This window comes from Opisthocomus hoazin, chromosome 20 (assembly GCF_030867145.1).
Source record: "Opisthocomus hoazin isolate bOpiHoa1 chromosome 20, bOpiHoa1.hap1, whole genome shotgun sequence".
Lineage (NCBI taxonomy): Eukaryota > Metazoa > Chordata > Aves > Opisthocomiformes > Opisthocomidae > Opisthocomus > Opisthocomus hoazin.
Window position 1 is genome coordinate 14652109 of NC_134433.1, and position 15207 is coordinate 14667315.

Genomic DNA, 15207 nt, shown 5'->3' on the forward strand with positions numbered 1-15207 from the left:
TAGAGAAAATTAATCGTAACCATCACAATTTCATGGCAAACGTCCCCTCTCCAGCATCAGTCAGAACACCCTCAGCAGAGCGTCCCGAGCAGCGAGGCACCTTCCCTCGGCCATCGCCCAGCGCCTGGGGACCCCGCGCAAGGCAAGTCCTTCCACCCCAGTATTTGTCTTTCCGTGGGCCGCCACGAAAGTGATTTTAAGGTGACTGTTCAAGAGCTGTGCTCAGAACACACCAAAGCCAGCCGAGGCTCAGGTTTATCTTCCCTGTACGCGTCCTCCCGTTGGCCTGCGCTCCCGCTCCAGCCGGGGCCGCAGCTCTGGACGCACTCGCACTATTTTCACTGAAATATGGCAGGCTCAGGGCCCAAACTCCTGAGCGTGGCTAAACCCACATCACCGAAGCTCCTACCGTTAATCCTAATTCAGCATTTTAGACTTTATTAGAGAAAAATTAAAGTAAAAAAAATTCTTATGTCTCTAAGCTGCTGGTAAATCTCTTCTTGATTTTACTACGGGACTTGCAAGAAGCCGAGGGTGTCGTGGCTCTGCTCGTCCGACAGCAGAAGTTGATTCACAAGCGCAGAATTATCCTGGATAAACGCTGCCCGCTGAGACACGGCAAATCCGATCAGCCAGTTCTGCCTCCATACCTGTTTGCTGGGAGCCTGCCATCCTGCCACCTACCCAAAACCCGAGCCACGCTTTTCCAGAGGTTTTATTTCACAAATACTCAAAGGAAAAATGGATTAAGTTGAGGATAAAAGCAAAGAAAGCAAACAACAATCGGCTTTGCTGTCAGGCAGAGGGAGCGGCGGCCGTGCCGGCCCGGCCGGGCGTATTCCCAGGCCAGCCATCGCTAACCGACCTGCTTCCACCGAGGAAAAAAGGGAGGCCTGAAAGTGCCGGACAAAAGAAATCCCAGCAGACAGAGAAAAAACAAATTAAAAGCACCATTATAAAACACAGATGCTATAAGGAAAATAAACTTCACAAGATTTACCGGTTTTTGACAAAGCTGGACATCTGTGGAAAAGCCATCAGGAGCGGCTCCCGGGCAGGCCCCGCCGCCGCGCCCGGCCACGCTGTCACACACCGCATCAGACCACACAGCTCTGAGCTCTAAAATATACTTTGGGATACGAAAGGAAAGCTACACTTCGTGGAAAACGTGTTAGACTTGCGGGCTTCTACCATGGTATAAAAAGCATTCAATCAACCGAGAGCAATTAATGGAGTAAACTTGTCCTCTTCTGATCAAGCAGAGCCTTGACGAATCCAGGCCGGATTTCAAGCTGGTCGGCGTTTGAACGGAGCACTTCAGGGCACTCCTGTCAGAGCTCGTCTCCGAGGAAAGAGGAGGGAAAACATCCTGATTTGGGCAGCTACCAAGGACATAACTCTACACCCAAAGGCAGCGGGCAGACCCGCTCCCGCCAGCCCGAGTCGCTCCTCGGTGAGCACAGCCCAGCACAGCCAGATCGTCCCGGGTCCCGAGGGTGCTCCGCTGACCGAGGCCCGCTGACGCCTCTCGTGACTTCGCCCTTCTCTGCAGCCCACGCACAGCACCGCATCGCTGCCCACCTGCTCCAAACCGCCCTCGAGCACATCGGTACCGCCGATCCCGGCCCCGTGCGCAGGCAACGGCCTCGACCCGTCAGGCGGGAAGGGAACTTGGAAATCCACGACCAACCTCGAAACCAAAACTGCACCCTAACACCTAAGGGATGCAAACGCCTGCTCACCACCAAACTGGACCGAAACCGTTTTACCCATTAAATTTCCCCCGGCAGTTTCAGCTGCGTACAGCGTGTTTCCTCGCCCGAGTGTCGTGGGATCCTCCTCTGCGCAGAGAAATTCCACCCCGTTGGGAGCAAAGCAAACGGGACTTGGCCCAGACAGTGTTTCTGGTAGGAACGTAACGATCGTAAGGATTTCAGTTTCTCTGGGCACTTTAGAAACTAAAATGGTACGGATACAGCTGCATAATAAAATGATCTGATGGTGATTTTTGTTGTTCCTTTTCTTTCATTACCCCAACACAAAAAGTTTAGTAATGCAGCGTTATTAAAATTCAAAACCCACTTCATTAGCTTTTATATCTTACAGTATTTAACGGACTACATTTCAAAGCGGACCACGTCATCTACTGACATTAACACTCCACATAAACATCTTTAATTTGGTAAATAAAACGCAGTAACTCGAGGCTATGCAATCACGTGGAGGCCGAGTCAAACCAAAAGGATCTGGGTTTGGCCATTATTTCTGCTTAGTGTAACACTGAGGATTCCTCAACTAAAGATTCACTAATCATAAATGAAAGGGAAATAAAATCCCTTCTAACTGGCAGAGAGAAAATGGCAGGAAAAACAAAAGTGTCATGGATGCGGTGGTTTATTTTGCTTTGCTTCTTATTCAATACAAAAAGTTTCCCGGATGAGAATGGAAAGCTTCCCAGCTACAGTTCCAAGACTTTCACCCTCGCTTCTGACCTTTTCTCAGACATGTTCCAGGATAATCTGTGATCTACTGCAGTCGGAAGCGGAAACAGCAGCGCCCTGGTGAGAAACGCTGCCCTGGGACCCGAGCAGAGAACGCCGCGGAGCAACGCTGGCTCGCAGGAGCCGTCCGGCAGAGCTTGACAGCCAAAGGCAGGAGCGTCCCGAGAACCACGCTCCATACCGTGAGCGCTAATTACTGCCGAAAGGGGCTTCTTGTTTTATGTCTTGTTTTACTCAGTCAAACGCGTCTTATCTTTCACTGTAAAATGTTGCACATTTTCCTAGAAAAAGTCAGGAAACTAATTATTTCAGTTAACAATGGCTTCTGAATGAAAGTTACACTGCAACCTCCTTGAATTGTATCCTACCAAATTTAGACTCATTTCACACCCTAACCTTCAACATTTCCACTACAATTACACCCATTAAAGGAAGAATATTACGTATTAGCTACAGGATGTGTACACACACGATCTAGCTACTTAGAGCAAATTCTTCTCCCAGCTAAACTGGTGCAAGTCCAAAACCCATCACGAGCTTGATTCCATTGAAATGGATGGAAGAAAATAATGCAGCCGGTTGTTTTCATAACATTTACAACCGCTTGCTATTGAACCTTCTGGAACACAGCTGCACTAAATCTCCTGATTATCCTAAGGAAGCAGAACTTTCTCTCTATTTGCATCCAGGCAAGGCATGTGATGGTGACAGGCGAGCTTGTAAGTCTGAACACTCTGCTGAGACGTGCGAGCGCCAGCCCAAGTGTCTCAGCCACTGCCGAGACCGAGTCCTCTGCCCTCTCACCCGAGCTCCTTGAACTTCAGCTCTTCCAACGCTCATCAGCGTCGTCCACTCAAAATCCGAACACGGCCTCATAATATTCCTTTCCTCCTTCTGAAGTTTCTCCTTCTTCTGCTATCTTCAGTCTCAAAAACTTTGTCCCTCAGTTATAAGGCGTCCCGTTGACACTCGAAAATTTCTTCTTGTCCTTGGCAAAGGATAGAAGAGAGAAGGAACCGCTGTGACCCTTTGCTGCCTGTTACCTCCACCTGGCCAAAGGTGGATTTTGAGAGAACAGCTCAAGCCTCAAGCTCAACCTGGGACTTTAACCTGTCATTTACTTCTGCAATTAGTGATGTATGTCTGACCATTTCGCCTACCCTCGTGCATATTTCTTCTTTTCCTGCATGGAAAAGACATTATGTTGATGATCCAGAGGAATCAAAAAGGAGAGGAAGCCCCTTCTGCCAGAACAGCGGCAGTGTCCTGGGCCCCACAGCACCTCTCACCAGCAGCTGTGAGGACATCCATAGTGTTAATGGCCTCGTGTAAAAAGTATCTCCTTGAAAATCTGAAATAAATGTCTGCTTCTTCCCTGGCCATTTCCCCTCCCCATTTTGCAGATACCAGTTTGCTGTGCTAAGGTTCCTCAAAGTGCTGCACAGTAAAGGCACCTTGAAGCATTTCCTTAGAAAACAACCCCTCCACCACCACACATGCAAGTCTGGCACAATAATCATCTTTCAGGACTTATTTAACTAAAAATATTGTTGGTGCAAAGCTCAAGTCCATTTATGGGCAAAACTCTCCTTGAAGTAAGAACAGCCACCAAACTGGGCTGCCAGCTGCTGGCTCCAGGCTCTGCAGAGCTGTAACGCGGGCGGCAGCGGCAGCAGCAGGGTTTGCTCCGGGTCGTGGTTACCAGCAAGAGCAGCCAACCCGGCCGTCCTGCTCACAGCTCGTCTCCAGCAAACGCCAGCCACAGGCAGGGAGATGCTGCCATCCCATTTGTACCAGACCTTGCACCTTCGTCTCTTCACAGATTAACTGACTGCAAGATCAGTTTCTGGTAACTACTATGGGTATAGCTATGGAATATTTTGCAAGCAAACGCGAAGGTGCCCTGCCCATCCTCCCCAGCGCGTGGCCGTAAGCCAGCTCTGGACCAGAAGTGGGGCCTGCAGCTACCAGAGCACTGGACTTGAGTTTGCAAACTCTTCCGAGGAAAGGACTACGGGAGCTCAGACTTAACACTCCACTAATGAGGTTATCGTACAGGCAGCTTCTCGGCACTGTGTAGACGCTCTTGCTCCAGTTTCTTGCACATGGGAATTTGACTAACACTGTCCGCTGGCGAACGATGAAGCACTTGGGGAAACAAGTATGCACTATTACTGCCCCTTGTCATGTCTACCAATCATAATTCATATCAACAGCTTTGAATTCAAAGCCTTCTTCCAGGGATGACTCCGAGATGCTTCAGCATTGCGAACGTTAGAGAATTTGGGTGTCTCAGACTTCTTCCAAATCATACAGAATAAAGTCATCTTTCAAACTTGATTTTTTTGTATTGGGACAACACAGTCAGAAAAACTGGTCAGTCTGTCTTAGAAACTGCAAATGACTGCTCTGAGAATTTCTGGAGGACACCTCTCTACACAGGGTGAGCAGACAGGGAAAGCTTAACAGCAGCAGCCCCTTACCCAAAGGGCTTAGCTTGTTAGAATTTAATATCGATGATAAACTCCATGTTAATACATCTGTGGCGTTTTTTTCCCCCCCAGTTTTTTACCTGTGCCTTATTTTCCCTTGCTCTAGCTGCACAATTAGCACAAATATTTTAGCATCTGAACTCAATCCAGGTTGAACACACAGTATTCATCCCAAGTTATGAGGAAAAGAAAAAGTGCCTTGAGAACCACTGCGTATGAGAACTTGATAATAATACCCATGGATAATTATAATAAATGGCTTGTCTGAAACACCCCTGGAGTAGGAACTGAAGCAAACCATAGCAATCTCTCTCCCTCTTCCACCCGCCACACACCCTCGGCAGCTCTGCTCTTTTACCCATGACCGTTAAGGATGTTTTCTGGCTCTGTGACAGCATCGTGACTCAGGTCATGAGAAGTGTCAAAGATGCATTTCCTTGAGATGGGAAAAAGCAACTGATTTTAACAGCCCACAAAGACTAAGCAAAAAGAATAAGCTCAATCAGCATATTTAAGGGTAAGGAGAAACCTTTTAAAAGCTACAAGTACACTTTATTTCCAATCTCAACGCTTACGTTTCTTCCCATAAAGTGCTTACATTTTTCAGACTACCAAAAACGCACAGTTGATTTAAATGCCTTCCTTAAGAATAACAAACTAAAAAAAGACAACAAGGCCAGCACCCATTTACTGCACAATCAGCCAGCGATCACACACACAGGGAACCCGACTCAGACCGCCGGCACGAGGGATCAGCCCCGGACTCCCTCTCCGCAGCAGCTGCGCCCCAAACACCCACTGCCAGGGGAAGCAGGAGGTGTTGGGGCTGGAACTCAGCAGGTCCGTTAGATAAAACGGTTGTTCCCACCGGCTCTTGTCCCATTCCTTTCCCTCGCTGGTTACTGACCCAGAGCTTCACATGCTTTCACCTTCCTTCGTGCCAAACCCTACTTGTCATACAACACCCTCAATACTTCAACCTCCTCCTTTAGCTGATACGGTCTCTTGAAAAACTCTAGATTCTGCTCTGTCACCTTCTGATCAAACCTAATATAGGCTTGTACCAGGTGAGCAAAGCTACTTTTTGTCATTTGGCTGACCGCAGCTCCCTCAAGCCACTTACATTCCTTGACCCACCAACAAGCTTCTGGGCCGCGCTGTCTCCCCTGTACTAGACCTCGCTTCTCCCAGCCTAATCGCAGCCTTTCCCCTCTCGTGCTTCGGACACCATTCAGAAAACCTTCCCTGCACTACTCCTTCAGCGACCAGCTCTTTCCAGCTGGCTTGTTATTTCAAAGCTCAGTCTTAGTGACTGCTTTTATGCTGATCACACTCCTTTCTCCCTCAGACACTGGTCAGCTGTGTACCAGTGTCTCCAGCCCTCCGCACAGGCACACAAAGCATCCGGAGAAGCCATACAGCAGCCCAGCACGCTGCTTCTTCCCCATCACTAATACCGCGATTTCTCAGTTTCCAATGGGCAAGATCTGCAAAACCCCACCAAAAGCGATGCATCATCTGCAGGATGTTTTTATTACTCATGATGTACGAGCAGGAAATACACCAGCCTGTCTTTGATATACCTGGTTACCTGGTGAGATTTGCAGATGGAAAAACATCATTTTACTGGAAAATCAGAGGAACTAATCGAGGGAACAACTGAAGTAACGACAGAACCCCAAAACGTCATTTCATTAAGTCATTTTCAAAGAAACACTTAAAAATCCAGTGACCGCTTCTCCTTGGACTCCCTCAGCACCTGCCTCTGACACATCAACACTTGACCCTACAGAAATTCTCTTCAGTTTGATGTTACCGAAATTGGAATCATCTGTCTTGACAGGAAAACTTCCGTGGGACGCTCACATCTGTGGCAAGCCAGCTCCTCTCTGCATTCCACCTTCCTTCCACCTCGCGATCCACCCTTGACATCGTGGTCTCCTGTGCCCCACCTATCACTTCCCCTCCGCCTGCCTACCTGCAGCCTCTCCCAGACAGCCCGCTGCCGCAGCGCTCGCTGCGCTAAATCACTCAGTCGTGTATTTTTACACTTCATATCTCAAGAACGGCAATTCCCTTCTGATGCCAGTCGTCTTCACTTCTCAATTCATCTGGAAGGCTCACAACTTCTTTTTCAAATCTAAAGGCAAACATCCATTTGCCCCAGTCTCACATCTACACTGTTTACAAAAGCCCACTTCTGAAACACTTTATGTGCAGACACAAACTTCCCCTGTGACAGAATTTATCAGTCTACTCCCCTACTTATCTGAAGGGAATGGATCTTTTCCTTCCACTTCAGAAACTATCCAAAATATACCACCCACTTCTTTCACTCCGCTGATTCTCCATCCATTACAAAAACAAAACAACTAAAAAACCCAGCTAAAAACACAGCTCATTTCCAACCAGTAAGCTCCTGGCCAGTACCCAGCCTGGTGCTTGCGGCCAGCTCTGACACCTCTTCTCCCCTGCCCTGTCACCTGGGGGCTGCCGCGCTGCCGGGGGCTGCTGCGCGCGCGGCCACAGCCGGGAGCCTGCGCCCAGCCCTGGGACCTTTCCAGCAAGAAGTCACGGTCTCTGGAAGTTGTTAGCAGAAAATTCCCACCAGGTAAAGTAATTTTTTTTTTCTTCCCCCCCAATTGCCTTCAGAAGGTAAAGACAAACTCCAGACGGGAGCGTGGACCCGAGCGACTCGCCAGGCGGTTTGGGCTGCCCATCGCCCAGCGAACGTGGAGGGCTTACAGCATCACTTCGGCTGGGAAAGACCTTTAAGGGCATCGAGCCCGAGCCCGAGCCGCTCAGCGACCGCGCTGGAAGTTCCTCCCGGGTTCACAAAGCAGGCCTGCTCCTGCTACCGCTGCTCGGCAAGGGCCTTCGACCCGCCCCACAACACCCGGCGCGCCCGGGGCGGCCGCCGGGAGCCAGCGCTGTGCAACCAGCGACGGACAGCCGCGCGGCGGGCTCTCCCGGGGAAAGCACCGCGCAGAGCAGCGGCCCCGGGCCCCGGGCACCGGCCCCGGACACCAGGCCCCGGCCCCGGGCAGCATCACCCCCCGCCCCGGCAGCGCCCGGCTCCGCCCCGCGGCGGCGGCACCAGGGCCGGGGGGAGGGCGCCCCCTGCAGGACGTCTCTGCCCTGCGGCGGCGGAACGGAGACGGGAGCGGGGACCGACCCGAGCGGCGGGGCCGTGAGGGCTGCAGCCCCGGCGGAACGTCAGAAGCACCTTTAAAAAAACCATAACCGGGCCCATTCTGCAGCAAACCCCCGTCACCGGACCCGTTCTGCACCTGAACCCTGTCACTGGGCCCATTCTGCACCTAAACCCTGTCACCGGGCCCATTTTGCACCCAAACCCCATCACCAGACCCATTCTGCAGCTTGCTGTCTTGTTTCTACACATTTATAAAAACTGCTTTCTCTCTCTCGAAGCTACAATTCCCAGAGAGAACAACTAAAGCTCAGCAGAGACTTCCCCAAAGAATTCGAGCCACGGAGACTTCCCAGGCAGCTTTCTCCGAGCGGTGGCCACGGTGCCAGCTCTCGAGTTCAGCTTTTGGAAGGAACTGCCCTCCAGTGCTATAAGTTATTATACAGTTAATTTTCTTTGAAACTATTTTTGTCTGCCTCTCTCTAAATAGGTGGTTTCTTAAGTGAGTGTTACTTAAAGGAAACCAATCTGTTTTTCAGGAAGGGCTGGTGATGTCAGTCCTTTCAACTCTGCTTTCCCATAAGAATTCTTCTAGTAAAAGGATTTTCACTCTGGGAAATAGCGAAAAGTAACGTGAAAATATTTAAAGCATCTCGGACTGCATGTTTATCAAACTTCTAGTTTTATGCTTGGATTTTAATCCTGTTGCGACTGTAACAAATGAAGGAAAAGCGAGAGGAAACCTTTTGGATTTTTAAGATTAAAATATTTTGCAATGAAAAATGTGCTACACTAAAATATTTATAAAAAGCTAAGTACAAGCCTGAATGCAATATACACAGAACAACACGGCTTTTCGTAACTCTAAAATCACGTACTCCATTTCAGCATAGGTACTAAACGCGAAACAGAACCACCATGTATTAGGAATGGCCTGTTGGCAAAACTACACCAGCCAAATAAATACTCCAATCCCCAACAAAATGACAAGGCAAATTCAGAGAGCGTCACTCTATTATTGAATGTTTTTAGTAGGTGTGGATGTCTGGCTATAGTACTTACTATATTATTGTTTGCTCTGATATTGGAAATTCCTGCAGTCAGCAACAGAAAAAACTCTGGGTAGAGCTAGAGAGACTTTAACTTACTGGTGGTGCAAGAAATAATAAGATACTGTAAATTTTAATTTGCAGAAGAAAAATAATAAGAGTTATACAGAGCTTTCAATCTTCCAGGCAAAGCATTACATTTTTCCAGCTAAATGCCCCTTGCTATTCACATATAGGTGTCCTGAAGATACATGTTTGTATAATCAAGGACATAGTTCTGTTGTAACTACTCATCCATTAATCCACAGAGTGTACCTGCGAGACAGGTAAGTACCACAAACCCCGTTCTACACAAGTAATGAGGTCACACAAGGCCATACTCCACCCTCTTCTTCAGCCCCACAACCTACTGCTGTCGTAACCGTCTTCTAACAGTACAAGCCCATCCAGGGATCCCAGCCTAACTCCGGTATTACTGACAACGCACGCTGGCAATCCGAGGGAATGACAAAAACACCACCTCGCTGGATTAACAAAATCTGTGGGAGCTATAAAAGGTCCAAAGGAAACCTCTCCTTATCATCCTCTATTTCAGAGTTTCCTTCATTCTGCTGGAAAGAACTAAGCCCAGCTACGATTCATTCGGGAATGAAACCATCCCCGGCCCCAGTAAAGGCTTGCACTGCCTGGGTGAACAGTTCGTAGGGTACTCCAACAAAACGTAAATAGATTGCCTTGCTACTATAGACACAGCAAACAGTTTCATTTTGAAACTGGGAGTTGAAAAACAAGTGAGAGAAATGTTACAAAGTCTGAACTGGGAAAATATTTACAAGAACAAAAGCTAATCGCAAGTTAACATCAATAGGTTACAACTGCTAATCAAAAAAGAAGATAACAAGCAAGCGCTTTGCTCACAGCAGTCCGGTCTTCTGGCCTAAGCTGTAGCAAGGCTAATGTCAGGCGAAAGAAACACTGGCAGAATGATTAACAGCAGTTTTTTCTAGCCTTGGGTTTGTAAAAACTTCCCTAGATTAAAAAGGACGTAAGAGGAAAATCATGATGACACGACTCCACACCAAAAATTCCTCCTGAAATAAAATCAGTTCACCCCAGTCTTCTCTGAATCTGTCGCTTCATCGACAGCTTGTCCCAGGGCAACGGTGCTCTCCGGGACACCATCGCTGGGGCTGTTCCCATTCTCAGCAGCTGCATTTAGAGGGACAATTAAGGAGAGTAAGGGTTATCCTTCTTGAAGAGAACTACAAACTTCAAGTCATTCTACACATGGGGAACACAGAGATTATTCTTCTTGTTACAGAGTAGAAAGCTGGTAGGCAAAATCAGCTGAATCACATTTACCAAGAGTCACACATTAGGTTAAAAGCAAAGCAAAGATTTCAACCCAGAACTGCTCTTTTCTGTTCCGAGTACGGAGTCCTGTCACCAGGCTGCCGGAGCTCCTCCAAACAACAATAATTTAACATTATAATATGATAAGGAGCTGTTACAATCTGAGCAAACACATCTTAGTTGACAAATTAAAATAATCACCAGTGTCTGGCTAACCCAGCTGCCGCACACGCACACAAAATCCCTCCACGGAAAATCACTGTGAACTTCAGTTCTTCTTTTTCCCAGCTGATGATAAATGGCTTTTTATAAAAGGTATATAATATGGTTCAACGTCCTGCCTGCCTTCAGCCAGGTAAACTAAGATACTACTGGAATGAAAAAGCAACAATAATATTACTAAAAAGTTACAATTTTTACCAAACTGATTATTTAAAGCCAAACAACTTTATCTTTTTGCCTGAGATCTGTTTGAAGACATCTCCACCAACTCCTCAACACAAGCCCCACAACTTTCTCACCGAAAAGTTTCATCTGGAGGTTCACAAGTTACCAACGCACAGGCTTACTACGCGTCCAGCTCCAAGCTCTTCTACACTGTGAGTAAGCGATGCACCCAATCTGTGTGAAGTTCTCCAGAAGACACAGCTCCCTTCCCGCCTTAATTCTCAGTGTCCATCTGCAGCCCTCAAATGGAGCTAATTCTTTACAAGGAGCTAATTTTCAAGCAAAGACAACTGCACAAGGATATTTAAAAAAATCTTATTTATTTATTCATTATATTTCAAGACAGACATTTGCAAACTGAAACCTTAAAAATCTCCCAGCACTCCCACAAACGCTGTTTCCCTTTTCTCAGTAACTGGTCCATGCATGGCTTTCGCCTGCCTAGAAAAATCTGTCCACCCCTGCGGATCCTCGAGCAAAGGAAACTGCTGTTTCTTCTTTATAAAAAAGTCTCACATCTATTCAAAACTTCAGATGTACCTAGGAGTACTCTACAGGCAACAACTTCCTGCCATTTCCCTTGCCAGAAAACCGAATGGGCTGGATGAAAGCTACACAAATTGACAGTCCTTCCTCTCCTGCCCGTGGTGCCAACGGTTCCAAGGGGTTGGATGTGCCATGGTAAACCTCCACAGTGCTCCCCAGCCTGACACGCAGCTGCTGTACGCTGAGAGAGAAAGTAAAATGGTAGATACACAGATGTCTCCGAGGAGGAGGACACCACCGATCACGTTTTGGGTGCCTTCCAGCAGCTCTAGGCAGGAGAGCGTGGCTCCAGAACCGTTATGCAGAAACCTTCGTTTAGAAAAGTCCAAAGAAAGGAGACAATACAGAGGCTGCTTCTGAGACAAGTCCGGTTCCCTTAGCAATCAACAAGTCAGAAAAACGTTCCTTTGATTTGGAAATCCCACAAAGGTTCTCTCTATAGCAGCAAAGATGTTGACTACTACAGCACACAGTTGGGCTTTCAAAAGCACTTCTAATCCTGCTCGTAAGCAGGGAAGAGCGACTGTTCCTTGCCATTTTTAATGCTCTCAGACTGGGAAAGGGTGGCTACCCGTACCAAACTGCTATTTAAACTGCCACTTCAATGGAAGCTGTGACTTCCTCGTAGCAGAAAGGAGGGGTAAGGATGCAGCAAATCCTGAATCCAAAGCAAGCAGCTTCTGGTACAGACCTCGTGCAAGAGCAGGGCAAAAAGAATGGCAAAGACAAAACTGAAGAAGCTGGGACAACGATCATTTCTGAACCTTTTTCAGAGGCTCCCCTTCACATGCTTGTAGTTTCACTGAAGCAAGTCCACCACAGTAGTAGGATGTACAGATCAATTCTTACAGATTTATTTATCCTTTCACATTATTTGGCACACTGCTCACACACACACACACACACACACACACACACACAAAAGTGGACAAAACTCTAGGCCATCCACTTCCCACTGCCTAGTTTCCACATTTCTCCTCAAGCGCTAATTATTGTGGAGATCCAGATGTGCTTCATGACCATCGAGGCCGATGAGCAGGGAGAATTCTAGGTAACTGCATTTGAATTTGACTGGATTACTGACCTTGTGCTAGATGGAGACAAATCTTGAAACCTAAAGACCCCAAAACTTTCAGTTGAGAGTAGAAATTATTAACACATCTGTGATAGCATGGCTTACTTATGCAAGCTGCAAAACTAGAACTGTCTTTCTGAAGTGTTTACACCTTGGCTCATTCCTGTAACATCTGTATACGTCACATACTTTTGCGCAATACCTGCAGCGCCGTATTTTATGAAACTCATTTTTTAGTGGCATAAACTACTTGGGCAAATAGAACGAATCAAATCAATTCTTGCAATCTCAAGCAAAATCAGCGTTTCATTTGTTCAGGCTGGTAGGCAACACTGCTGAAACGTGACGCTGGGAGACTCTGAAGATCTTTAGGTCAGCGTCTCAAAAGGTATTTAGGAACCAAATCCTTTTGAGTCAGGCAGCTAGACAGCAGGTACAGAAGCATCTTAGAGGACATGGGTGTTAACGACTCAAGGGAAAGGCTTCTTGACAATGTAAATGAGAAGAAAATAGGAAAAAAAAGGGATTTACCATGGAGCGGTGAGCCAGACGGGCTGCTTGAGAGGCCTGGAACAGGGCTGCAGCGTCCTCCTTGCTTAGTTGTCAGCTCTTGCTCGATCTCTTCCAACCCTGCGCTCTTTTGGAATCGGCTCATGCGATTTACCACGCGGGGTGACATGTGTGTCCGGACACAGGGCTGGCCGCCGTAAGGATTGATAGGAAAAACGTGGGAAGTGCCACGGAGCGTGCTGACCACAACCCAGCGGCAGTCATGGCTGAAGGAGATATCCTGTACCTAGAAAAGAGAGGAGCGACATGGGAATGGAGTCACCAACGTACGCACGTCTGACAAAGGGAATGGGCTGTCGTGTTTTGAACAGGCACAAATCTTTATTGGAAATGTGAATAAAACCCCCTAAGTTTATGCAATAACTTGAATTTTTGTGTATATACCCATGAACTTAGTATTCAGTATATATTCAGTAAATATTATAAATACAAGCTGCAGTATAATACCCAGTTCCAAATTTTGTGTACTTTTCAAAATATTCTGAGAATTTTCTTTTCAACAGGCCTGAATTTATGAAAACAAACCATGCTGCAAAGTACTACAGCAAGCCACAAGAGTTTGGTGTAATTTTCGAATCGAATTTAGCTCTAAAAAAGAGTTGGGACATCATTGCAACTACATGGTTTGTTATTTGCTTGTTTACTTTAATTTTTAGAGATTACCCAGAAAGGGGAAAAGGGAGGGATGAGAAGAAGAGAGACGTCTCACCACTGGGCTTGATTTTGACAAATACTGGCACTCAAAACTGCATTTTAAGTCAACAGAAATACCACGTCCTACATTACTTAACAAGCCAAAAATCAGCGGCCAGTGTTTTCAAAAGCTGCCTACAATGGTCTCTAATCCTGCTCCTACCAGCTTATCCCTCAGTGGAATTGCCATTCATCCAGGTATCTCTGGACCTATGTTCTTTTGTGGTTTTAAAATTTTGTCAGGAAGAAACTGAACAACTTTGGCCATTTCTCTGCATAAACCCACTCCATTTTACATGTAACAATCTTGATTAATCAGCTATTAAAGTCCTAGGAAAGACCCCAGTTAGATTTCTTCTTATGCATATGAGTACTTATCCACCACTTTAGAAAACGTCTTATTGTAACTTAAAATGGTCAGTCTTGAAGCAAATATGAAAATACAGTTAAATAGTTTCTACTATAGTTACTCCTTGCATAGATCTCAGATACGAAGTCCAACAGGATTTAATTCTCTTTTATGTGTGCTTTACACAACACTTTGATGGAAAGCAAATTCCTGTTCCTGAAGGAATGCTTTAAAAGAGAGATTGTTTCCAACCCTGTACTGGCAGACAACTCAAGAAAACAAGTAGTCTAGGTTAAAATGATTTATCATAGAATGAAAACCCCCAAAACAATTCTTCCAAAAATGTTTTTAAAGGTAAAAGCTGCCTAAAAAGAACTATGTACGCAAGTGGGATTTAACACAGCAAACAATCATATAGACAAAGGATTAGTTTTCATTATATTATTAAACAGCATAAACTAAATAAAATTCTTTAAGCTGTCGCTGAAGCCAGTTTTACAATACACTAGGTACTCAAATTGGAGTAAACACTGATAAAATCTTGACAAATATTTCAGAAATGCACTCCAGCTATTCCAGACAAAAGCAGCCAGTACTCATCAAAGCGCAAGTTTCCAACTGCGCCCTGAAGCTTTCGAGATAAAAAACAGGATTTAAGTCTCGTGACTTGTGACAAGATATTCGGCTGACAGACTGTCACGACACGAAATGCTTCATCGCCATTACCCAGATAAACCGAAACCCAGCGCCGCACACCTGCGCTCTCCACCTCCGGTGCCGGACCCACGGAGCTGCTCGTGGCACGGCGGAACCACCTCCCCCAAACCCGACGGGCTCGGCACCTCCGCTGAGTCCGGTACTCCTGACGGCAAGGCACAGCACTCAGGGCTCCGAGTGTGCCTGCAAAGCGTTTCACCTTAACAGACTGCTCCAAAAGGACTGGAGACCCCACAGCGATTAACAGGAGCCAAAAAGAGAAAC

At 46.8% G+C, this 15207-nt stretch overlaps 1 protein-coding gene across 8 annotated transcripts in view; it reads right to left on the minus strand.

Moving 5' to 3' along the window:
- BCAS3 (BCAS3 microtubule associated cell migration factor) overlaps nt 1–15207 on the minus strand; it is a 365129-nt gene that overhangs the window by 232825 nt on the left and 117097 nt on the right. For all 8 annotated transcript variants that reach the window (XM_075440276.1, XM_075440274.1, XM_075440281.1 and 5 more), the window contains exon 15: nt 13146–13410. In XM_075440276.1, the coding sequence (XP_075296391.1) occupies nt 13146–13410 (265 nt within the window). The remainder of the gene's footprint in view (nt 1–13145; nt 13411–15207) is intronic.